The following is a 26637-nucleotide window of genomic DNA, read 5'->3' on the forward strand; positions in this document are numbered from 1 at the left end:
CCGAGGCGGGTGGCTCACTTGAGGTCAGCAGTTTGAGACCAGCCTGGTCAACGTGGTGAAACCTTGTCTCTACTAAAAATACAAAAAATTAGCCGGGTGTGGTGGCATGTGCCTGTAATCCCAGCTACTGGGGAGGCTGAAGCAGGAGAATCACTTGAACCCAGGAGGTGGAGGTTGTGGTGAGCTGAGATTGTGTCACTGCATTCCAGTTTGGGAGACAGAATGAGACCCTGTCACCAAAAAAAAAAAAAAAAAAAAGAAAAAAAATATTTTCCAAACCAAAGCAGGATTCTGAATATCGTGATTACTAATAGCTTTCGTATTAGTAGCGTATTAATGCTGTAACAAATTACCACAAACTTAGAGGCTTAAAACACACATTTACTATCTTATAGTTTAAGATGTCAAAAGTCTAAAATAGGTCAGCAGAAGGTGTTCCTTCTGGATGCTATAAGAAAGAATGTTTTCCTTGTCTTTTCCAGCTTCTAGAAGCTGCCTACATTACTTGGCTTGTGACCTCACCCGCTGTCTTCAAAGCCAGCCCATAGCGTCTTCTCTCTTCTCTGACCTCCTGCTTCCCTCTTATAAGGACCCTTGTGATAAAATGGGCTAAGCTAGATAGTCCAGGGTAATCTCCCTCTCAAGATCTTTAATGTAATCACACGGACAAAGGTTCTTTTGAATGTAACATAATATATTCACAGGTTCTGGGAATTAGGATATGGACATCTTTGGGGGCCAGATACCATTTATGAAATGTGGTCTGTTTAACAGGCACTATATCAGAAGCATGTCACGTTATTTCATTATTCCTTAAAACAACCATTTGGTTGTTTACTGATGAGAAAACAGAGGCTTAGAGGAGTTCAGAAGACCTCTCTCTCCTAAACCCCAGGCCTGTCTATCCAATTGTCTATTTGACATCTCCACTTGGATGTGTAACAGGCCTCTCAAACTTAACATGTCCCAAATGAAGCTCTTGTGATACTTCCATAAAACCTGCTCTATCAGCAGAAATCCCAGTCTTAGTGATGGCACCATCCTTCCAGCCACTCACTCCGGCCATTAGATCATCCTTGACTCTCCTCTTTCTCTCACATCTAGCATCTGCTCTGTCACAAAATCCTGTTGGCTCTACCTTCAAAATATCTCCAGAATCTGACCATATCTTATGATTTACATTGCCACCACTCAGATCCAAGCCCCCATCATCTCTCCCTTTATGATAGCAGCCCTCGGTCTTCCTGTTTTTGTCCTTGTCTCCAATTAGTATATTTTCAACAGCCAGAGTGATTTTTTAAAAACCTAAGTGAGAGCATGTTACTCCTCTGCTTGAAACACTCCAATGCCTTTCTTCCTCATTCACAAGAAAAGTCAAAGTTCTTTCTATAACCTTCCAAGCCCAACAAGATATGGCTTTATCCTCTGCTACTTTTCCCCTGACTCATTTCATTCCAGTTACATTGACCTTCTTGCTGTTCTTTGAACATTCCAAGCATGTCCCTGCCTCAGGGCTTTGTACTTGCTATTTTCTCTATGTGGGATTTCTTCCTCCAGATATTGGCATAACAAGCTTCCTTATCGTCTTCAGGTCTTTACTCAGATGTCATTTTGTAGGGAAGCCTTTTCCAGCTACCCTACCTGAAATATTAATTCACCTCCGATTCCTAACATTTTATATCTCTCCCTTTCTGTTTTGTGTTTTCTTAGCACTTATCTCTATCTATCTATCTATCTATCTATCTATCTATCTATCTATCTATCTATCTAAATTATATAATAGGTAGGCATATGTGTGTGCATACAGTTGTGGTGGCTAGTCTCCAAAGTGACCCCCAGCAAGTCTAACCACTTGGTATTCAAGCTTCCTCCCATATTGAATAGAGAAGACCTGCATAGCCAATAGGAGAGTTTAGAAAAGATGGCATGTGACTCTAATGCTAGGTCATAAAAGACACTGTGGTGTCTTTCTGGAGGAAGCGAGCTGTCACATTGTGCGAATACTCAGGAAGCTCTATGGAGAGGTCCCCGTACATAGGAAAGGAAGCCTCCTGCCAAGGTCAGCACCATCTAGTCATCCGTGTGACTGGGTCATCTTGAAAGTAGATCCTCCAGGCTGGGCGCAGTGGCTCACGCCTGTAATCCCAGCACTTTGGGAGGCTGAGGCAGGTGGATCACCTGAGGTCAGGAGTTCAAGACCAGCCTGGCTAACATGGTGAAACCCTGTCTCTACTAATAATACAAAAATTAGCCAGGTGTGGTGGCACACACCTGTAATCCCAGTTACTCAGGAAGGCTGATGCAGGAGAATCACTTGAACCCAGGAGATGGAAGTTACAGTGAGCCAAGATTGTGCCACTGCACTCCAGCCTGGGTGACAAGAGTGAAACTCCATCACCGAAAGGAAGAAAGAAAGAAAGAAAAGAAAGAAAAAGAAAGAAAGAAAAGAAAGAAAAAGAAAGAAAGAAAAGAAAGAAAAAGAAGAAAGAAAGAAAGAAAGAAAGAAAAGAAAGAAAGAAAGAAAGAAAAGAAAGAAAGAAAGAAAGGAAAGAAAGAAAGAAAGAAAGAAAGAAAGAAAGAAAGAAAGAAAGAAAGAAAGAAAGACAGTAGATCCTCCAGTGCTAGTCAAGCCTTCAGATGACTACAGCCCTAGTCACAGTGTCTTGACTCCAATCTCATGACAAACCCTGAGCTATATCCCAAGTAAGCTGCTCCCAAATTCCTGACACAGAAACTAGGAAAAAAAAAAGTGTAAATTAAACCGTGACTTAACAATGAATCTGAGAGTCATCTCACTTTGAAAGCTGTGGGGAAAAGGACATTTTTGAATTGATGAAATATGACAATGATGATTATTGTTGTGATTATTGTTCTGTTCTTCATATAATCTCCATGAAGGCAGAAATTTTGTTGGTTCAGTTCACTACTATAGGCCTAATGCCTAGAAAAGGGCCCAGCATATGAGAGAAAATTAATAATTGCTGGATGAATAAATAAAAATTAAGTCGCACAAGGCATATTATTTATATGTGGTAGAGCTGGGAGTCAGAGCCAGGTCTTTGATTCTAAAGCTTGTGCTCTTTTTATTGTCTGTTCTTCAGGATATAGTCTAATACCAATATCTTCATCTCATTTTTCTTCAATTTCCCTCTTTTACTAAAAAAGACAGATCTTTGGGTATAATAATATATACCTGGCTGGGCGTGGCAGCTCACGCCTGTAATCTCAGCACTTTGGGGGGCCAAGGCGGGTGGATCACCTGAGGTCGGTAGTTCGAGACCAGCCTGACCAACATGGAGAAACCCCGACTCTACTAAAAATACAAAATTAGCTGGACGTGGTGGTGCATGCCTGTAATCCCAGCTACTTGGGAGGCTGAGGCAGGAGAATCGCTTGAACTCAGGAGGCAGAGGTTGCAGTGAGCTCAGATCACACTATTGCATCCCAGTCTGGGCAACAAGAGTGAAACTCCATCTCAAAAAAAAAAAAAAAAAATAGGTCGGGCCCAGTGGCTCACGCCTGTAATCCCAGCACTTTGGGAGGCCGAGGCAGGCAGACCACCTGAGGTCAGGAGTTGGAGACAAGCCTGACTAACATGGAGAAACCCTGTCTCTACTAAAAATACAAAAATTAGCCAGGTGTGGAGGTACATGCCTGTAATCCCAGCTATTTGGGAGGCTGAGGCAGGAGAATTGCTTGAACCTGGGAGGCGGAGGTTGTGGTGAGTTGAGATCACGCCATTGCACTCCAGCCTGGGCAACTAGAGCAAAACTCCATCTCAAAAAAAAATTATAAATAATAATAATATATATCTAACAATTATAGAGTTATTACCATGTGTAGGGCTGTCCTAAGGACATTGTATGTATTAACTTATCCAACTTTCACCACACCACCATATGGTAGGTACTACTCCTAGGTACATTTATAAAGAAAATAAGGCACAAAAAAGTAAAATGACTGACCGAAATTCTTATTATTAGCTATATCTGTTTGAAATATATTGTTGTATACGTTCTTTCTTCTAAACTTACCTCAACTGAAAGTCTCTTTAATGTCTTACAAACAAATATATGGTAAATCTGAGGCAGGAGAATCACTTGAACCCAGGAGGCAGAGGTTGCAGTGAGCAGAGATCACTCCACTGCATTCCAGCCTGGCGACAGAGACTCCGTCTCAAAAAAATAAATAAAAAATAATATATATATATATATATATATATACACACATACACAGAGAGAGAGAGAGAAAGAGAGTAAATCCAGGGTCTCTAAATGTGGTCTAGTGTTGTAGTGTTCACATTCTCTATTGAAAAAGAACAACTTAAAAAGCACTGGGCTGGCTCACACCTGTAATCTCAGCACTTTTGGGAGGCCAAGGTGTGCGAATCACCTGAGGTTGGGAGTTTGAGACCAGCCTGACCAACATGGAGAAACCCCGTCTCCATTAAAAGTACAAAATTAGCCGGGCATGGTAGCACATGCCTGTAATCCCAGTTACTTGGGAGGCTGAGGCAGGAGAATTGCTTAAACCTGGGAGGTGGAGGTTGCCGTGAGCTGAGATCACACCACTGCACTCCAGCCTGGGCTACGAGAGCGAAACTCTTATCTCAAAAAAAAAAGAAAATAAAAAGAACAACTTGCATTTCTAGCTAATATCTTAATACTTCCAAATGAAAAATTTAGTCTTTTTCATATTAAAATTTGAAAACATACCTTGAAAATTATGGTTTTCTCATTTATATCACAATTTTTTTTTTTTGAGACGGAGTCTCACTCTGTTGCCCAGGCTGGAGTGCACTGGCGCGATCTCGGCTCACTGCAAGCTCCGCCTCCCAGGTTCACACCATTCTCCCGCCTCAGCCCCCCGAGTAGCTGGCACTACAGGCGCCCACCACCACGCCCGGCTAATTTTTTGTATTTTTAGTAGAGATGGGGTTTCACTGTGTTAGCCAGGATGATCTCGATCTCCTGACCTCGTGATCCATCCACCTCGACCTCCCAAAGTGCTGGGATTAGAGGCGTGAGCCACCGCACCCGGCCTCCAATTTTTTTTTTAGACGAGTCTCACTCTGTTGCCCAGGCTGGAGTGCAGTGGCGTGGTCTCAGCTCACCACAACCTCCGCTTCCTGGGTTCAAGCCATTCTCCTGCCTCAGTCTCCCGAGTAGCTGGGATTACAGGTGCCTGCCACCATGCCCGGGTAATTTTTTTGTATTTTAATAGAGATGAGGTTTCACCATGCTGGTTTCCAACTTCTGGCCTCAAGTGATCTGCCCATCTTGGCCTCCCAAAGTGCTGGGATTACAGGCATGAGCCACCGCGCCCAGCCTATATTATAATTTCTAAATTAGTTCTGAATATAATGCACTCTATGTGAACACCAATGTTTATGAATAGTCACTTGAACTGAAATAAAATCCTAAATTTGATTGACTCTTTGCATGCACTTTCATTTAAAAGGCTCTCACATTTGATCTTCATGATAACATTTGAGAAGCTCAGAAAGGTATTTCTCCATATTACAGATCAGAAAATCGAGAGGCCAAGAAGTTCAAGAATCCTTTTACGGTTACATAGGGAGTAGGTGGTCAAGCCAGAATTTTTCTAAATCCAGTCCAATTCTTCACACTAATCTAGACAGTTGTTGCCAAGGTCTGTACTGACCTGAGGTAATTAAGTCAAGTGCAGCAGGAACTCCAATGAGTCTGGGGAGAAGCTGGGTTCCTCTTGCACCAGGGAGAAGTCCCAGTGTAACTTCTGGTAAGCCAACTTGAGCCTATCAAAGATTGAAGGCATAAAGGCCATTAGCATGAGATGAAATGTTCAGAGTTAAGGCAAGCATTTCCCTGGATTTCCTGTGTTCTCAAAAGCAAGGTTTCATTGAATTCAGCAAGATTTCTACAGGGCAAATTAGTGCACATCCTTTTCTGTAACAGCATAAACAGAGCTGTGCTGTCCCTAACTCTTCATGTTGAAACACATTTTTAGCTTCTTACACATTTATTCTCTGACTGTAATATGACCTGTCTCAGCCAACAAAAATAATAGTCTCTGGAAACAACTTTCTGGAGTCCTGCAAGAATCAGGAAACACAAAAAAGTGAAAAGACAACCCACAGAATGGGACAGAATACTTACAAATTATATATCTGATATAGAATTTCTATCTAGAATATATAAAGAACTTGACAAATCAATAATAAAAGACAAGTAACCAGTTAAAAATGGGCAAAGGATCTGGATAGACATTTCTCCAAAGAAGAGATACAAATGGTCAGTAAGCACTTGAAAAGACACTCAGTATCATTAGCCATCAGAGGAATACAAATCAAAACCACAAGATAACACTTTATACCCACTAAGATGGCTATTTAAAAAAAACGACAGACAATAACAGGTGTTGGAGAGGATATGGAGAATACAGAATCCTCATACATTGCTAGTGGGAATATAAAACAGAGTAGACACTTTGGAAAACAATCTGGCAGTTCCTTAAATATTAAACATAGAGTTACAATATGACCCATCAAAGCCATTCCTGGGTACATACCCAAGAGAAATGAAAACATATGCCCACAAAAATCTTGTATACAAATTTATTGGCATCATGGTTCATAAAAGCCAAAAAAGTAGAAGCAACCCAAATGTCCATCAATGATTAGTGGATAAATGAAAGGTGGTATATCCATACAATGGAATATTACTCAGCAATATCAATAAAGAACTGATTAATGCTACAACGTGGATGAACCTTGAAAACATGCTAAACAAAAAAAGCCAGTCATAGGAGACCACATATTGTATGATTCTGTTTATATGAAATATCCAGAATAGGCAAATCTATAGAGACAGAAAGTAGATTAGTGGGTGCTTAGGATAGCAGGAGAAGGTGATGGAGGATTACTGCTAAAGGATACAAGGTTTCTTTTTGGAGTGATAAAATGTTCTAAAATGTACTGTGATAATGGTTGCACAACTCTGAGAATATGCTCATATACCATTGAATTGTACACTTTAAATGTATGAATTGTATGGTATGCAAATTACATCTCGAAAAGGCTGTTATTTTTTTTTAAAGTCAGACAGTAATCTCAGTCCAGACAAGAAAGTGAGCTTGAGTCCTTTATTAGATTGCCTTTCTTGGCAATTCCATTTAAAAGTGGCTAAGGATCTGTTGGCCACTTACAGGTACAAGGGTGACAGGAGGGTACTTAAATGCAGACTGTCATTTACCCAGATTGTGATTCTAGCAGTTCCAAAATACCTCACATATGTGAGGCCTGTCTTACATGAGGTTTTCCTAATAGTCAATCACCATTCTTTCCATCACTGCCCATCTCTACCTGTTTACTTATTGCTAGTAACTCAGATCTGCACTCAGGGTACAGAAGGTTATGGTAAGAGGGACACAGAAAAGGAGCACTTAGGACATATATGTGTATTTATTTAAAAGCATTTATAAAAATTAAAACACCACTGGGAAATGGTTAAATAAATTCTGGTATAGCTATGATTGAATATTATGCTGCCACTTATAATGATTTTTTTTTTTTTTTTTGAGACAGAGTTTCACTCTTGTTGCCCAGGCTGGAGTGCAATGGTGTGATCTCGGCTCATTGCAACCTCCGCCTCCTGGGTTCAAGCGAGTCTCCTGCCTCAGCTCCCCAGTAGCTGGGATTACAGGCATGTGCTGCCACGCCCAGCTAATTTTGTATTTTTAGTAGAGACGGGGTTTCTCTATGTTGGTCCGGCTGGTCTTGAACTCCTGACCTCAGGTGATCCGCCTGCCTCAGCCTCCCAAAGTGCTGGGATTACAAGTGTGAGCCACCGAGCCCGGCCTATAATGATATTTTTAAGGAATATTTACCAGAAGATTAACATGATTTCTCCTCAGAAGCCACAGCGGCCAGAAGGCATGAAATGACATACACAAAGTGCCGAAAGAAAACAACTGTCAATCAAGAATTCTATATCCAACAAAACTATCCTCTGAAAATGAAGGCAAAATTAACACATTCCCAGATGAAGAAAAACTGATTTTGTTGTTAGTATATTTGCCCTATAAGAAATACTTCAGGCTGAAATGAAAAGACACTAGACAGTAATCTAGACAGTAACTTGAATTCACATGAAGAAATAAAGAACACTGATAAAGAGTAACTGCATGGGTAAATATAAAATACAGTAATAATGTATTTTTCATTTGTAATTCCTCTTTTTCTTATCTGATTTAGGACCACTATGTAAAGCGACAATGATAAATCTATGTTAAGCGGTACATAATGTATAAAGATATAACTTGTGACAATAATAGCATAAAGGGGCAAGTAATGGAGGCTACAGAGGAGCAAATTTTTGTATATTATTAAAATTCAGTCAGCATTAATCTGAACTACATTGTCATAAATTAAGATGTTAATTGTAATCACCAAGTTAACTACCATTAAGAAAATAATTAAAAATATATATAGTAAAAGAAACAACAAGAAAGTTAGAAGGGTACACTTTTCCATTTAACACAAAAGCAAGAGTAATGGAGGAAATGAACAAAAAAACCAAAAAGCACAGAAAACAAATAGCAAAATGACAGAAGTATGTTCTTCCTTATCAGTAATTACATTAAATATAAGTGTATTAAGTTCTCTAAAATACAGAGATTGGCAGAATAAAGAATATTTAATTATGGGTTAAATATTATAGTATAAAAATAGAGTATAAACTAAATACAATAAAAGTCCAAATGTGGTTTTTTTTGTTGTTGTTTGTTTTGAGATGGAGACTCGCTCTGTCACCAGGCTGGAGTGCCGTGGCGCGATCTAGGCTTACTGCAACCTCCACTTCCCAGGTTCAAGCGATTCTCCTGCCTCAGCCTCCCGAGTAGCTGGGACTACAGGCGCATGCCAGCATGCCCAGCTAATTTTTGTATTTTTAGTAGAGACGGGGTTTCATCATGTTGGCCAGGATGGTCTCGATCTCCTGACTTTGTGATCTGCCTGCCTCGGCCTCCCAAAGTGCTGGGATTACAGGCATGAGCCACCACGCCCAGCCAATGTACTTTTTTTTAAAGGACGTTTTTCAAAGGAAAAAGAATCTGTAAGAAAAAATTACATACAAAAAAGACTAGAATGAAATAGAAGGTTAATAGTGGTTATTCCTGAACTGTGAGTTTATGATGATTTTAGTTTACATCTGTATACTTATGTTCTCTAGTTTAGTAGAATAATGAATATTATTTTCATCATTAGAAAAATATATTAATTACAAAAATGCTACCATTATATATACTGTGATACACAGTGGTATCAGACCTCATCTGACATGTCTAACAGCCTAAATTAAACCTATTTCCAGAAATTTCCCCATATTTACTAGTTTTGTGCTATTTTCCAATAGAAATTTGTCTTATTAGGTATTGATAATTATAAGGAACAATGAAACAGAAATCTTTGAGTTATCAAAGAAGTATTTAAATGTATACTTAGAAGTGACAGCCAACATATTTAATACGTCATACTGCATGAGCACTGCATCAGTGAAACCTGATATGGGTCATAGTACTGGAGGTAGAGTCTCGGGGCTCTCTATTGACTCGGGAGCTCCCCTGTAGCTGATGGATCATAAAGAGGCCCTAGGGCTAAGGTTAAGGGAAACAAGGAGACAGAGGGCTCAGAGTAGCAGGTGTTTACTTACCAGAATGGAAGTGAAGTATTTGAACATTTTAACAATTAGTACCACTGTACTGGTACATAACAGCTGAAGTGGTTAACCAGTAAGCTAACCATTCAAAATTATCACCTCTGGGCTGGGTGCAGTGGCTCATGCCTGTAATCCCAGCACTTTGGGAAGCCGAGGTGGGTGGTCACCTGAGGTCAGGAGTTTGAGACCAGCCTGGCCAACATGGTGAAACCCCGTCTCTACTAAAAAGACAAAAATTTGCTGGGCATGGTAGCGTGCCTGTAGTCCCAGCTTCTCGGGAGGCTGAGGAAGGAGAACTGCTTGAACTCGGGAGGTGGAGGTTGCAGTGAGCCGAGATCACACCACTGCACTCTAGCCTGGAAGACAGAGTGAGACTCTGTCTCAAAAAAACAAATAAATAAAATAAAATAAAATAAAATAAAATAAAATAAAATAATCACCTCTGATACTTATGACTACATTTAGAGTTTGCCCTAAAGAAAAGCTGAGCCAAGATGGCCGAATAGGAACAGCTCCGGTCTACAGCTCCCAGCCTGAGCGACACAGAAGACGGGTGATTTCTGCATTTCCGTTTGAGGTACCGGGTTCATCTCACTAGGGAGTGCCAAACAGTGGGTGCAGGACAGTTGGTGCAGCGCACTGTGTGCGAGCCGAAGCAGGGCCATCATTAAAAAATCAGGAAACAACAGGTGCTGGAGAGGATGTGGAGAAATAGGAACACTTTTACACTGTTGGTGGGACTGTAAACTAGTTCAACCATTGTGGAAGTCAGTGTGGCGATTCCTCAGGGATCTCGAACTAGAAATACCATTTGACCCAGCCATCCCATTACTGGGTATATACCCAAAGGACTATAAATCATGCTGCTATAAAGACACATGCACACGTATGTTTATTGCGGCACTATTCACAATAGCAAAGAGTTGGAACCAACCCAAATGTCCAACAACGATAGACTGGATTAAGAAAATGTGGCACATATACACCATGGAATACTATGCAGCCATAAAAAATGATGAGTTCATGTCCTTTGTAGGGACATGGATGAAACTGGAAAACATCATTCTCAGTAAACTATCGCAAGGACAAAAAACCAAACACTGCATGTTCTCACTCATAGGTGGGAATTGAACAATGAGAACTCATGGACACAGGAAGGGGAACATCACACTCCGGGGACTGTTGTGGGGTGGGGGGAGGGGGGAGGGACAGCATTAGGAGATATACCTAATGCTAAATGACGAGTTAATGGGTGCAGCAAAACAACATGGCACATGGATACATATGTAACAAACCTGCACATTGTGCACATGTACCCTAAAACCTAAAGTATAATAATAATAAAAAATAAAAATAAATAAAAAAAAAAAAAAAAAAAAAAGAAAAGCCCCACACACCAGCCACTATATAGAGCCTTGGTTCTTACCTCTGCATGGGCAATCCTATAGTGACAGCCCAGGGCCAGCTCTAGTCCCCCTCCAAAAGCCATGCCTTGGATTGCTGCCACCACGGGCTTCTCGTTTCTCTGTATTTCATCTACTACATTTCCCAGTGTAAAGCCAAATGTCCTAGGAGCACTGAAGCCATGAATATCAGCACCTAAGGGCACAAAGACAAGGAGAAAACAGAATTGAGAGATACATGGGCATTGTTATATAACAGTAAGTTACCTGATACTTTTTAAAAAATTGTTTAATTTGTTTTATTTATTTCTTAATTTTTTTTAGAGTTCCTGATGACTCTTAAAAAGTCTCAGACCTCTTTGGGCCCTTACACTTCATCTTTGGCTGAAAACAAGTATATTAGAGAATATAGAATGCTATGAGAGAAAATCCTCAAATCTTTACCAGGAATTCTGTAATTTTCTAAAATCTATCTTTCTATATAATAAGTAGTAACTCTATCTTTAAAAAAATTAAAAATCTCAGAAAAGGGGAATAGGGATTCTCCTCCAAAGATCATTATTCTGAGATTGAGTCAGCCCCTCTGATTTTTGTATGTGTGATACTGTTAATCAAGCCTATTCACAGCAACTTAGCTCCATATCTTTGTTAAGGGCATGAGTCATCACAATATAAAATATCAGGGTAACACGTATACATATTTATGAGTTATATGTTAATCAACCAGCTTAGAATTATGTTTTTGTAATAGATTTTTATCTTCAATAAAAATAATATTTATTGCTTTTCCTGATTATAAAAATAACATGTATTATGGAAAATTTGAAAACCACACAAAATTAAAAAGAAAATGAAGATCACCCTAAATATCACTATACAGCCATAATTTAATATTTTGGGGGAGTTCTTAGTTTTTTTCCACATGGGTGAGCAAGAATTACAACCTGAGCTCTGCCTTCTGTCAGATCAGTAGCGGCATTAGATTCTCACAGGAGCGTGAACTGTATTGTGAACTGCACAAGTGAGGGATCTAGGTTGTGCTCTCCTTATGAGAATCTAATGCCTGATGATTTGAGGTGGAACAGTTTCATCCCAAAACCATCCTTGCCTCCCCACCCTCCCAGGCCTGCACCCCCACCCTCCCAGGCCTGCACCCCCACCCCCTACCCCTGTCCATGGAAAAACTGTCTTCCATGAAACCAGTCCCTGGTACCAAAAAGGTTGAGGACAGCTGATTTAGAGCACATTGTAAAATCATTTTTATATTTTCCTGTTTTCATATAACATTATACATAGTAAGCTTTGTCCTACAGCATTATCTATTCCTTGAAAACACTAAGCTTGGTACAAATTTTAAAAATTAATTATTTTATATCTAGCCTATTCATCTTTTTTTCCCTTTTTGCTACCTGTTCCTCATCTAGCATCAATCCAGGAGTTAAGCTTTTTTCTTACCAATTCATTATATTTCACTCTCTAGTCCAGTGTTTTGTTTTGTGTTTTCAATTCCTTTTGGTTCTAGAGAAACAAGATCAATTTCAATCTGAGTCTCAAGCCTATCATTCCTGTAGCTTTAGATTGAGATAGTTTTTTAGATAATAACAGAAATAAACAATTATGGATAAATGCATCAAGCACTGTGCTAAGCAGTTTGATATACTGTCTCATTTAATTTTCATAACACCTAAGTTAAGCAGCATAACAATTCCCATTTTACAGGTAAGGAAGTTAATGCTTTGAGACAAGTGACTACTTCAGACATATGACTAATAACTGGTAGAATAGGGATTTAAACTTAGGCAATTTGACTATAAATCCCACATTCTTAAAAGCTATACTGTATTCTCCTACTTATAGCATAAAGTTAGTATCATTATATCCCAATTTTTGAAAAACCAAAGCACAGTGTAGTGATTTCACATTTTAATTATTTCTAGCACATCAAAATCCAATTAATATTGAGATATTGATTTTATACCCAGCAAAACCGCTAAATTTTCTTATTAATTCTAAAAATCTTTTTAATAGATTATTTTAATTTTTCTACAAACATTATTCTATCTTCTGAATAATGAAGTTTTGTTTCTTCTTTTTCATCCCTTATATCTTTTGTTTCTTTTACTAGCTTTACTGGGTTATCAAGAACCTTGAATACAATGTCAAAAGAAATGGTGAGAGCAGTCAGCTTTGTCTTGCTCCCTTCTCATAAGGAAAGCTTTCAATTCGCCATTTTGTTTGTTTCCTGTAGATTTTTCAAAATGGATACCTTTTGCCTGATTAACGCATTTTCTTTCTGTACCTCATTTACTAAGAATGTTTCTTCTTAATGCACGTCAAATGTTACAGAATGTTTTTTCTACATCTCGACATAATCATATAATTTTTCTTTTTAGTCTTTTAATGGGATGAATTTCATTAATCTAGTGTTCAACCAATCTGATATTTCTAGGACAAAAGTGATATATGATACTTTTTTTGTTGTTAGATTCAGCTTCACAATACACTAAGATTATTTAAAATTATTTTTATAGATTCAAGGGGTACATGTAGAGGTTTGTTACACAGATACATTGCATTATGGTGAGGTCTGGGTTTTTCGTGTGCCTATCACCCAAACAGTGAACATTGTACCACTTGGTAACTTTTCAACCCTCACCCCAACCTTCTTGCCCTTTTGAAGGTCCCTATGTCTATTACTTCCCTCTGTATGTCCCTGTATTCCCATTGTTTAGCTCCCCCTTTTTTTCCCTGACAATTATTCCTTCATAATAGCTCCACTTATAAGTGAGAATATGTGGTATTTGATTTTCTATTTCTGAGTTATTTTACTTAGGATAATGGCCTAAGTAAAGACGTAATTTCATTCTTTTTTATGGCTGTGTAGTATACTATGGTTTTCTTTATCTAATCAACCATTGATAGACCCTCAGGTTGATTCCATGACTTTGCTATCATTAACAGTGCTGTGATAAACATGAGTACAGGTATCTTTTGATATAATAATTTATTTTCCTTTGGATGGATCCCCAGTAGTTGGACTGCTGGGTCAAATGACAGTTCTGTTTTTAATTCCTTGAGAAATCTCCATACTGTTTTTCCATAAAGGTCGTACTAATTTCCATTCCAAATAACAGTGTATAAGCATTCCCTTTTCTCTGTATCCTTGCCAACATGTTGTTGTTTTACTTTTTAATAATAGCCACTCTAAGTGGTGTGAGATATCTCATTGCAGTTTTGATTTACATTTCTCTGATGGTTAGTGGTGTTGAGTATTTTTTCATATGTTTTTTGGCCACTTGTATGTCTTGTTTTGGGAAATGTATATGTCCTACGTGTACTTCAAAAAAAATTTTTTTAAGTATATATAACCAAAAGACAATGTCCACTTTTTAATGGGGTTAATTGGTTTTTCTTTGTTGAGAAATTTGAGTTCCTTATAGATTCTGGATATTAGTCCTTTGTCGGATGCATAGTTTGCAAATATTTTCTCCCATTCTGTAGGCTGTCTGTTTACTCTGCTGATTATTTCTTTTCTGTGCAGAAGCTCTTGGTTTAATTAAGTCTCATTCATCTATTTTTGGTTTTTTGCATTTGAGGTCTTCGTCAAAAGTTATTTGCCTAGGCCAACGTCCAAAAGAATTTTTCCTAAGTATTCATCCAGGAATTTTTATGATTTCAGATCTTATATTTAAGTCTTTAATCCATCTTGAAGTAATTTTTGTATATGGTGAAAGACAGGGGTCCAGCTTCATTCTTCTGCATATGGCTCTCCAATTTTTCCAGCACCATTTATTGAATAGCTGTGCTTTCTCATTGCATACTTTTGTTGACTTTGTTGAAGATCAGTTGGTGTAGGTATGCGGTTTTATTTCTGGGTTCTCTATTCTGTTCCACTGATCTGTGTGTCTATTTTTGTATCAGTACCATGCTGTTTTGGTTACCATAGCCTTATAATATAGTATGAAGTCAGGTAATGTGTTGCCCCCAGCTTTGTTCTTTTTCTTAGGATTGCTTTGGCTATTTGAGCTCTTTTTTGTTTCCATATTAATTTTAGGATTGTTTTTTCTAATTCCATGAAAAATGATATTGGTAATTTGATAGGAATTGCACTGAATCTGTATATTGTTTTGGGCAGTATGTCCATTTTAATAATATTGATTCTTTCAGTCCATGAGCATGGATGTTTCTCCATTTGTCTGTGTCATCTATCATGTCTTTTATCAGTGTTTTATAGTACCCCTTGTAGAGATCTTTCACCTCATTGGTTAAATGTATTCCTAGGTATTTTATTTTTTTGTGGCTATTATAAATGGGACTGAGTTTTTATGTAGTTCTCAGCTTGAACGTTATTGGTGTATAGAATGCTACTGATTTTTGTACATTGATTTTGTATCTTGAAACTTACTGAAGTCATTTAGCAAGTGTAAGAGTCTTTTGGAAGAGTTGTTAGGGTTTTCTAGGTATAAGACCACGTTATCAGTGAACAGAGGAAATCTGACTTCCTCTTTTCCAATTTGGATACCTTTTATTTCTTTCTGTTGCCTGATTGCTCTGGCTAGGACTTCCAGTACTATGTTGACTAGAAGTGGTAAGAGTGGGCATCCTTGTCTTGTTCCGGTTCTCAGGAGTATGTTTTCACCTGTTCCTCATTCAGTATGATGTTGGCTGTGGTTGTTGTATATAGCTTTTATTATTTTGAGGTATTTTTTGATGTCTAGTTTGTTGAGGGGTTTTATCATGAAGGGATGTTGGATTTTACCAAATGCTTTTTCTGCATCTATTGAGGTGATCATGGATTTTGTTTTTTAATTCTGTTTATCTGGTGAATCACAGTTACTGAAGCATTCTAGAAACCCTGCAATAAAGCCCATCTAATATTGATGCAATATCTTTTTGAAGTGCTATTGGATTTGGTTTGATAGTATTTTGCTGATGATTTTAGCATTTATGTTCATCAGCTATATTGGCCTTTAGTTTTTTGTTTTTTGTTTTTTCTTGTGTTCTTGCCTGATTTTGGTATCAAGGTGGTACTGCTTTCATAGAACGATTTAGGGAGGAATCTTTCCTCCTTGATTTTTCAGAATAGTTTCAGTAAGATTGGTACCAGCTCTTCTTTGTACGTCTGGTAAAATTTGGCTGTGAATCTATCTGGTCTTGGGTTTTTTTTAGTTGGAAAATTTTTTATTACTGATTCAATCTCATAACTTAGTATTGGTCTGTTCAGGATTTCTAGTTCTTCCTGATTCAATCTTGGGAGGTTGTATGTTTACAGGAATTTATCCATTTTTTTTAGGTATTCTAGTTTGTGCATGTAGAGATGCTCACGGTAGTCTCTGAGCATCTTTTGTCTTTTTGTGGAATCAGCTGTACTGTCACCTTTATAATTTCTAAATGTGTTTATTTGAATCTTCTCTCTTTTTTGATTAGTTTAACTAGCAGTATATAAAATTTTTTCTCTTTTCAAAGAACTAACTTTTCATCTCATTTATCCTTTGTATCTTCTTATACTATATTATGAACTTATATTTGTAATATTTTCATAAGTATATTTCTTTTTTCTGTTTTTTTATTTTTATTTTTCCATAGGTTATTGGGGTACAGGTGGTGTTTGGTTACATGAGTAACTTCTTTAGTGGTGATTTGTGAGATTTTGGTGCACCCATCACCCGAGCAGTATATACTACACTATATTTGTAGTCTTTTATCCCTTGCCCCACTCCCACCCTTCCCCCCGCAAATCTCCAAAGTCCATTGTATCATTCTTATGCCTTCACATCCTCATAGCCTAGCTCCCACATATCAGTGAGAACGTACAATATTTGGTTTTCCATTCCTGAGTTACTTTACTTAGAATAATAGTCTCCAATCTCATCCAGGTTGCTGTGAATGCTGTTAATTCATTCCTTTTTATGGCTGAGTAGTATTCCATCATATAAAAATACCACAGCTTGTTTATCCACTCATTGATTGATGGGCATTTGGGTTGTTTCCACAATTTTGCAATTGCAAATTGTGCTGCAGTAAACATGTGTGCAAGTATCTTTTTCGTATGACTTTTTTCCTCTGCATAGATACCAAGTAGTAGGATTGCTGGATCAAATGGTAGTTCTACTTTTAGCTGTTTAAGGAATCTCCACACTGTTTTCCATAGTAGTTGTACTAGTTTACATTCCCACCAGTAATGTACAAATGTTTCCTTTTCACCACATCCACGTCAACATCTACTGTTTTTTGATTTTTTGATTATGACCATTCTTGCAGGAGTAAGGTGGTATCACATTGAGGTTTTGATTTGCATTTCCCTGATCATTAGTGATGTTGAGCATTTTTTCATATGTTTGTTGGACAATTGTATACATTCTTTTGAGAATTGTCTATTCATGTCTTTAGCCCACTTTTTAATGGGATTGTTTGTTTTTTTCCTGTTGATATGTTTGAGTTTGTTGTAGAGTCTGGGTATTAGTCCTTTGTTAGACGTATAAATGGTGAAGATTTTCTCCCACTCTGTGGGTTTTCTGTTTACTCTGCTGACTGTTCCTCTTGCCATGCAAAAGCTCTTTAGTTTAATTAACTCCCAACTATTTATCTTTGTTTTTATTGCATTTGCTTTTGGGTTCTTGGTCATGAAATCCTTGCCTAAGCCAATGTCTAGAAGGGTTTTTCCAATGTTATCTTCTAGAATTTTTATAGTTTCAGGTTTTATATTTAAGTCCTTGATCCATCTTGAGTTGATTTTTGTATAAGGTGAGAGATGAGGATCCAGTTTCATTCTCCTACATGTGGCTAACCAATTATCCCAACTGTGACCAAGCAGGGAATCAAATCAATAACTCATCCCCTTTTACAATAGCTGCAAAAAAATAAAATACACTATTTAGGAATGTACCTAACCAAGGAAGCAAAAGATCTCTACAAGGAAAACTACAAAACACTGCTGAAAGAAATCTTAGATGACATTAACAAATGGAAACACATCCCATGCTCATGGATAGGTAGAATCAATATTGTGAAAATGACCATGCTGCCAAAAGCAATCTACAAATTCAATGCAACCCCCATCAAAATACCACCATCATTCTTCACAGAATTAGAAGAAGAATTCTAAAATTCATATGGAACCAAAAAAAGAGCCCGCATAGCCAAAGCAAGACTAAGCAAAAAGAACAAATCTGGAGGCATCACGCTACCTGATTTCAAACTATACTACAAGGCCATAGTCACCAAAACAGCATGGTACTGGTATAAAAATAGGCACACAGACCAATGAAACAGAATAGAGAACCCAAAAAATAAACACAAATACTTACAGCCAACTGATCTTTGACAAAGCAAACAAAAACAAAGTGGGGAAAGGACATCCTTTTCAACTTTCACTGGAGTCATGTACCTAAAAGGATTATGGCCGCCTCTGCTGAGTCATGCAGGTTGTAAGGGAAGTGGGGGAAAGCTGGCAGTCTCAGGCCTCACCCAGCTCCCGCACAATCCAAAGGGCCGGTCTCACTCCCCATCTAACAGCACCGAGTCTGTTTCCAGGCAGTGAGCAAGCAGGGCTAAGAACTTGCCCCAGGCTACCCACCTCCCAGCTATATAAGGGCTTTAGTTATTCCCCTGCCTGTGGAGTCTGCACTCCAGATTCACACCCTCCCCCGAGTTCTGGCCAGGAGGCTTCTAGACTGGTTCAAATTGTTACAAAGTTCGGCTGGAGACTTCCATCTCCCTGTGGTGTTTCCCCCATGCCTCTGGCCACCCTCTCGAAGGATCTCTGTGATGCTAGGCAGGAATGGTCTGCTTGGGGACCCAGCAAACTCCCAGGGCCTTTCCCGCTGCTTCCTCTACCCCTGTATTTCACACGGCTCTCTAAATTGACTCATCTCCAGGTAAGATCAGAATCTTCTCCCACAGACTAGACCTTCAGTTTCCCCAGTGAGGGTGTGTGTTCGGGAATGGAGGATCTCCCTTTCCCATTTCTGCAGTTTGGGCAATCACAGTATTTGGGATGTCTCCTGTATCCTGCAGGAGCAGTCTGCTTCCTTCAGAGGGTCTGTGGGTCCTCTTGGGATCCCTGATTTCTTCCTGTAGTCATTCTGGAGCTAAAATTCACGATGTGAGCCTCTGAATGCTGCTCTGTCCATCCAAGTCAGAGCTGCAATCTAGTCTGCCTCCCGTCCACCATGATGATCCTTAATCTTCATTATTATTTTTTTGTCTTAATCTCATTTAGTTCTGTTCAGATCTTTGTTATTTCTTTTCTTCTGCTAGCTCTGGGTTTGGTTTGTTCTTGTTTTTCTAGTTCCTTGAGGTGCAACATTAGGTTGTAACTTTGAGATCTTTCTATATTTAAAAAAAAATTCTGCCTTGATTTCCTCATTTACCTAATGAACATTCAGGAGCAAGTTGTTTAGTTCTCATGTATCTGTAGAGTTTTGAGAGTTCCTCTTGCTACTGATTTCTACTTTTATTCCACTATAATATGAAAAGATACTTGATATGATTTAGATTTTTTTGAATTTGTTGACATTTGATTTATGACCAAGCATATAATTTATTTTGGAGAATGTTCCATGCACAGAATGTCCCATGCACAAATGAGAAAAATGTGTATTTTGCAGTTGTTGCATAGAATGTTCCATAAATATCTATTAGGTCCATTTGGTCTAAAGTCTAGTTTAAGTCCACAGTTTCTTTGTTGATTTTCTGCCCTAATCATCTGTCTAGTGCTGTCAGCGGGGTTTTGAAGTCCTCCCCTATTATTGTATTGCTGTCTATCTCTTTTCTTAGGTTGAGTAGTGTTTGTTTTATAAATCTGGGTTGTCCATTTTGGGATGCATATACATTTAAGACAGCTATATCTTCTTCTTGTATTGAACCCTTTATCATTATATAATACATTCTTTGTCTTTTTACTGTTGCTGATTTAAAATCTGCTTTATCTGATGTAAGTATAGCTACTACTGCTCATTTTTGTTTTCTGTTTGCACGATGTATCTTTTTCCACCCCATTGAGTTTGTGGGTGTTTTTACCAAAGGGTGTCATTTGTGGGCAGAAAACGATTAGGTTTTGTTTTCTTATTCAATTTGCCTGTCTATATCTTTAAGTGGAGGATTTAGACCATTTATTTTCAAGGTTAATATTGATATATGAGGGTTTGTTTCCATCATAATGTTGTTACCTAGTTGCTTTGTTGTCTCAATTTACACTAAGATTTTTATATCTACATTTATAAATGAAATTAGCCTGTAATTTTTCTTTTCCATACTGTCCTTGTCAGGTGCTGGTATCAAGGGTATGCTGCCTCAAAAAAATGAGTTGGGAAGTGTACTGAGTTGAATAGTGTTTACCCAAAAGCTGTGAGTGTGACATTTGGAAATGAGGTCTTTGCAGATGTTACCAAATTAAGATGAGGTCATGCTGAGTTAGGGTGGGCCTATAGAAGATCAGGAAAATTTAGACGTGGAGGAAAGAAAGCCATGTGATTAAAGTGAGACTGGAGTGATGCATCCATAGGCCAAGGATTGCTAGAAACCATAAGAAGCTAGAAGAGGCAAGGAAGGATTCTTCCCTAAAGAAAACAGAGGAAGAATGACCCTGCTGATATCTTGATTACAAACTTCTATCCTCCAGAGCTATGAGAGAATAGATTTCTGTTGTTTTAAGCCACTTAGTTTGTGGCAATTTGTTATGGTGCTCTAAGAAACTAATAGAGAAAGTGTTCCCACTTTTTTGATTCTCTAAAATGTTTATGTAAAATTGGAATATTTTCCTTGACTTTACAGTAGACCTTGCCAATGGAGTCTTCTGGGTCAAGTATTTACTTGATGAGATTTTTGATTACTGATTGAATTTCTTTAATGATTACAGAACTATTTGGGTTTTCTATTTCTTCTTGAGTTAATTTTGAGAAGCTTTTTTTACATGTTCATAATATTTTCATTATCTTTCTTTTTTCACTGTTACAATAACTTTATCTTGCATTTTACAGAAGTCTATGAATGATTTTAAAAAAGCACCTTTTTACCCCATATCATGTTCTCTGACTGTTGTTAAAGTAGGCTATACGTATGTCAACAGCTTGAGCATCAGCATCTTGCAAGGATTTCAGACCAACCAACCACTAGCAAAAGAACTTGGCAGCTTTTTTATCTTGCTTTTAATACAATGGTATATCCACTCTGATGGCAAACTGGTCTAGCCACATATCCACAACACGCTTTGAAAAATCAGTGATTAGCAAATTAGTTAGCTTTGGCACAGAGCTGTGCTTGCTTGCCCATGACAGTCTGGAAGCCAGTTTTGATACTGGCAACAGAACATCTAGAATGACAAGTTTCGCACTGTAGGAAATAAGACTCGCATGTCCTTCTGCAGGGTTGTGTCCAGTGATCAGCATGTGTGACAAGTGACATATTCCTTGATAAATCTTAAGACATTTTCTATCTGTTTCTGTTGGAATCTTCCTTTACAAGTTGGTTATTACCATCTATAGAATCATTTGTACCCAATTCAGCCAACAAAAATGCAAGTGTGCTGACGATGTAATAGTTTACAGATATCTGTAAAGTTGACAAAAGAAGTTTTCTTGGTTCCTACTTGGATGACCTGTGGAGGTTGCATAACAAATTTCTTTTTCTCCCCAGCAACCATATCTGGATTCTTTTCCCTCATGATGTTGAACACGTGATTCAGCAGCTCCTCTTATGTGTAGTCTCCTTCTGAGCCTGCCCAAGCAGGGCCTGTCTGATTACTGAATGAGATACCATCATCTTTTTTGCTGTCTTCATCTTCTAGAACTTCATCTTTCTCTAGTCTTTCATCCTCATCTGGGAACTTGACATTCTTCTTTTTCTTCTTTTTATTGCCAAGCATAATGTCAAGGTCATCCTCTGGTTCAGCTGGTTCTTGAACATCACTTTCAATCTTAAGATCCTTTACACCTTCTTCAGCTTCATCAGTATCAAATATCTTTTTTGTTTTTTTCTTTTGATTAAAGAAGTTCAAGTCATCTAGATTATCAGAAGCATCGTTTTTCCTACTGTCCTCGTTGTCAGCTTCCCAATCTTTGTCCCCAGTTGGCTCTGGCTTCAGACTTTTGTTTCTAAAGGCTGCATTTCCTCTGTTTGGGTATCCCCTTCCTCATCTAACATAAAAGGCTTCTTCTTCCTCTTCTTTTCTTCTTGCTCATAGTAGGATCAAAAATCATCTCGTCTCCAGATATGGATGCGGTTCCAGTGGGCTCCGCATGGATGAGAAGTCAGACAGGTCAGCTCCCAGGCCCCGCGGCAGCGCTGCTCCTGCTGATACCTCTCCCACCACCGCACTAGGCTCTTGCATCAGCCAAAGGGCCATTATCTTTCTTAAAGCCTACAGTATCTGCAATGATATCCCTTTCATCATTCTTTATATGCATTGCTTGGTGCCTTCTCTTCTCCTTCAGTCTCTCCAGAGTTTGTCAATTGCATTAGTCTCAAAAAACTAACACTGTTGTTCCTCTTGATTCAAATGTTTTCTATTTCATTAATTTCTCCTCTTTATTATTTCCTTTCTTCTACTTGATTAGGGTGTATTTTACTGTTAGTTTGTCAGTTCCTTTATATAAATACTTAACTCATTACATTTCAGCCGTTTTTCTTTTCTAATATATATTTTTAAAGCTATAAATTTCCTGGTAAGTTTTTCTTTAGCTGCATCCGTCAAGGTTTATATTATGTTTTCATTGCCATTCAGTTCCAAATTTTTTCTAAATTCCATTATTTCTGTTTTTACTCAGAGGATATTGGAAATTAACTTCCAAACATATGAGAATTACTAGTTATATTTTTGTTATTGATTTCTAGCTTAATTGCATTGTTGTCAGATAATATATTCTTAATGAAATTTACTTAGATAAGATTTTATAATTCAGTATCTAGTCAATTTTTGTAAATGTTCCAGATGTATTTCAGAAGAATGTATATTCTCCCATTTTGGGGTGCATTGTTCTATGTACATGTATTAAGTCAAGTTTCATAATCCCTAATACTTTTTTAGAAGAAGAATTTTTTCTGCCTCCAAACTCTAATTACATTCTCTCATCTACCTTCTTTCTTACAAAGAAATATCAAGTTCTTTATCATTCTGAGCACTCTTTCCTTGCGTCATCGTCATCGTCTTGGGTGACAAACCTTGAATTTCCAAACAGTGAGTAAGCCATTTAATAACTGGTTAAGGTTTGGGACATTATATTAATCTCTCCCAGGCTCAAAATCTCTTTTAACCTGTAAATGAGGATTGTAGGACTAACTGAGAATTAAAATATAATGTGTTTAAAAATACTATTATTTTTATTATTATTATTTAATAAATAACCTACATGGTACTGGCACATAACAGGCAAGATAAATGGTAACATTATAATGATTCACATTTTTATATTTATTTATTGCCATGATTCTAACATCTGTATCTTTTCAGGCTACCATTAACACACATTAAATTTCTCTGGCTACAGTAAGGTTGAATAGGCCCCCATTATCCATGTGACTTTTGTCAAAGGGTATAATGTATTCATTAAGGAAAAGAGGCCATATATACCATTGAATAAATCACCATTTCAGAATACTTTTGCCATATTTTGTCAATAATTTTGCATCTTCACACAATAACCCAATAAAGCAGTGCCATGGTCACTGAGATGGGTGACTATCAGAAGAAAAACGAATTCTAAGACTCTGTGTGAATTAAACAATAACATTTACTGACCATCTTCTGTGTGTAGGTACTGTAGTAGAGGCTTTCAGATATGTTATCTCATTTAATGTCACAAAAACCCCTTAAAATAGATGTTATTGTTCCTACTTTATAGACAGAGAAATTGAGGTTCAGGAAGTTAAAGGGATTTGCCCAAGCCCATATATGGTGGAGATACATGCAATGCAGGTATATATCAGCAGGTGTATAACAGCCATCAAGTCTGGAACTAAATATACTCTAAAAGCCCAATCCACTATAAAAGAGACTAAGCCCAAACTCTTCTCTGGGTCTCTCTTGTAATTCCTGTCCCTTTCTTCACAATGTTTCTCATTCTCACTCAAGTCTGTCATATCCATTACCTACACTAAGTTATTACCCACAAGCACAGCTAATGCAGTATTGGTCTCAGTCTGTGGCTGGATTCCAGAGATAGTGGGAGAGGGTTAGACTTAAGTTACCTGCAGAAAATTTGCCCTCCGCTCCACAAATCACAATGGCTTTTATTGTATGGTCTATTACAGCTTTCTGTAGTCCTTCTTTTATGTCACGGAGTAAAGCCGTACTAAAAGAAAACAAAATACATAAAGTAAATCAGTCAGAATTAAATTCCTACCATTCAGAGTGTTTTCCTTTCCTAAAAATGAAAAATTAAACACACACATAATGGATAAAAACTGTAGATACTTCTCAATAAAGCTTCCAACAAATAATATATGTGTCTACTATGACTATTAAATTTGTTCTACAAATAATACATGTGCCTATGATTAATTAAGCACTGAACAGATTAAATTAATCCACTTTTTAAAAATGTAATTTTCCTGTGCTGTGCTTTCACTTTGATCACTTAAAATTGACACCAACCAATTTAAAAATATTATTACGGCCGGGCGTGGTGGCTCACGCCTGTAATCCCAGCACTTTGGGAGGCCGAGGTGGGCAGATCACGAGGTCAGGAGATCAAAACCATCCTGGCTAACACTATGAAACCCCGTCTCTACTAAAAATACAAAAAATTAGCCAGGCATGGTGGCAGGCACCTGTAGTCCCAGCTACTCGGGAGGCTGAGGCAGGAGAATGGCGTGAACCCAGGAGGCGGAGCTTGCAGTGAGCCGAGATCGCGCCACTGCAGTCCAGCCTGGGAGACAGAGCGAGACTCTGTCTCAAAAAAAAAAAAAAAAAAAAAAAATTATTACATGTCTTCTATATACTGTACGAGGAGTTATCCAATACTTGTACATAATTTATCATGTAAGGCGCACTAAGATGAGTGCTGTAATAAAGGTACAAAGAAAAAGTGATGTTGAAGTTCAGAGAAGGGTGAAATTACTTTCAATTTTTCATATTGGTAAAATATAAGAAAATTAAATGAGAAACAGTCTAGGAGCTGTGGCAGGGCCTGTCAGTTACCTCAAATATCCATTCCTCTCCATCTTCTTCATAGTATTAAAACACCTGGTTTTTACTTGAATATATGCGATGTGGTTTGGCTCTTTATCCCCACCAAAACTTCATTTCAAACTGTGATCCCCACATGTCAAGGAGGGACCTGGCGGGAGGTGATTGGATCATGCCAGTGGTTTCGCCCATGCTGTTGTTCTGTGAGGGAATTCTCAGGAGATCTAGTGGCTTATAAGTGGCAGCTTCCCCTATACTCACGCCTCTCTCCTGCCACCTTGTGAAGAAGGTACTTGCTTCTCCTTTGCCTTCCGCCATGATTGTAAGTTTCCCCAGGCTTCCCCAGCCATGTGGAACTGTGAGTCAATTAAACCTTCCTTTATAAATTACCCAGTCTCAGATATGTCTTTATAGCAGTGTGAAAACGGACTAATACAAAAATATGATTGCCCAAAATAAAGACTATATTTTCCAGCCTGCTTTACAGTAAGGTCTGCACAAGGAACTAAGTTCTAGCCAATGGGATGGAAGCATATTTGGTATATGCAACTTTTGGGAAGAGTTCTTAAAGATTTGGGTATGCTTTTCCCTTTTTCTTTCCTCCCTACTCCTGGCACCAATGATGGTTAGATCAGGAGCAGCCACCTTGGATCAGGAGGTAGAAGCTATGTATTGAGGATGGCAGAGTAAGAGATAGACAGAGTAAATAATTGAGGCCCCTGTTGATTGTGGAGCAGCTGTATCATTCCAGGACACTGCTGTGAGAGAAATTAGCTTTTTATTGTCTAATTCACTATGACCTTGAGTATTCTGTCAGTGACAGCCAAGCGTAATCTTAACTAAGATAAGATATAAAGGCAAGATAGTGGAAAGATAGGGCATGTAGCAGATTTTGCCAAGTTTTAGTATATGAGGAAGTCATCCACAGAAGAGATAGCTAAAACCAAGACTGAATGAGTCTACCAAAGGAAAAGAGAGCTGAGGGCAGATCCTCTGGATATATCTTCATTTAAGAAGTGGGACAAGCTCAGCAGAGTGACTCAGCAAGTGAGCTCAAAGTCACAAAGACCAAGAGAGAAAATTTGTGAAGGAGGGGATTAATAAGTACCAAGCAATAGAAGAGAATCTAGGGCAAGTGGTGAGGAACTGCTTAAAGGAAAAATCACAGAACCAGATTCCAATCAGTTTTGCCTTGGAATTCCAAGTATTCTGGGTAAAATATCTGTTCTTTGGTTTACAGGGTTAAAAATAAATTTTAAAACAAAACAAACAACAACAAACTTCTGTAAAGGCCATATTGTTAAGACCAACAACTATTAGATAAAACTCCAAGAAATAAAAAGGATACTTGCCCTTGTTTATAATGGTTCCCTTTCACCTAATTACTTTTCACCTCTTAACCTAGATGAAATCA

The 26637-nt window shown here is 38.0% G+C and overlaps 1 protein-coding gene and 1 pseudogene across 4 annotated transcripts in view; both read right to left on the reverse strand.

Annotated features, from left to right (window-relative positions):
• EHHADH (enoyl-CoA hydratase and 3-hydroxyacyl CoA dehydrogenase) overlaps window positions 1–26637 on the reverse strand; it is a 95631-nt gene that overhangs the window by 38083 nt on the left and 30911 nt on the right. For all 4 annotated transcript variants that reach the window (XM_063621936.1, XM_063621938.1, XM_063621935.1 and 1 more), the window contains 3 exons: window positions 24284–24387; window positions 11122–11294; window positions 5665–5776 (listed from right to left, as the gene is read on the reverse strand). In XM_063621936.1, the coding sequence (XP_063478006.1) occupies window positions 5665–5776; window positions 11122–11184 (175 nt within the window). In that variant the 5' untranslated portion in view covers window positions 11185–11294; window positions 24284–24387. The remainder of the gene's footprint in view (window positions 1–5664; window positions 5777–11121; window positions 11295–24283; window positions 24388–26637) is intronic.
• On the reverse strand, window positions 21291–22344 carry LOC129469160 (eukaryotic translation initiation factor 2 subunit 2-like; annotated as a pseudogene).

The sequence above is a fragment of the Symphalangus syndactylus genome, chromosome 17, assembly GCF_028878055.3.
Source record: "Symphalangus syndactylus isolate Jambi chromosome 17, NHGRI_mSymSyn1-v2.1_pri, whole genome shotgun sequence".
Taxonomy (NCBI): Eukaryota; Metazoa; Chordata; class Mammalia; order Primates; family Hylobatidae; genus Symphalangus; species Symphalangus syndactylus.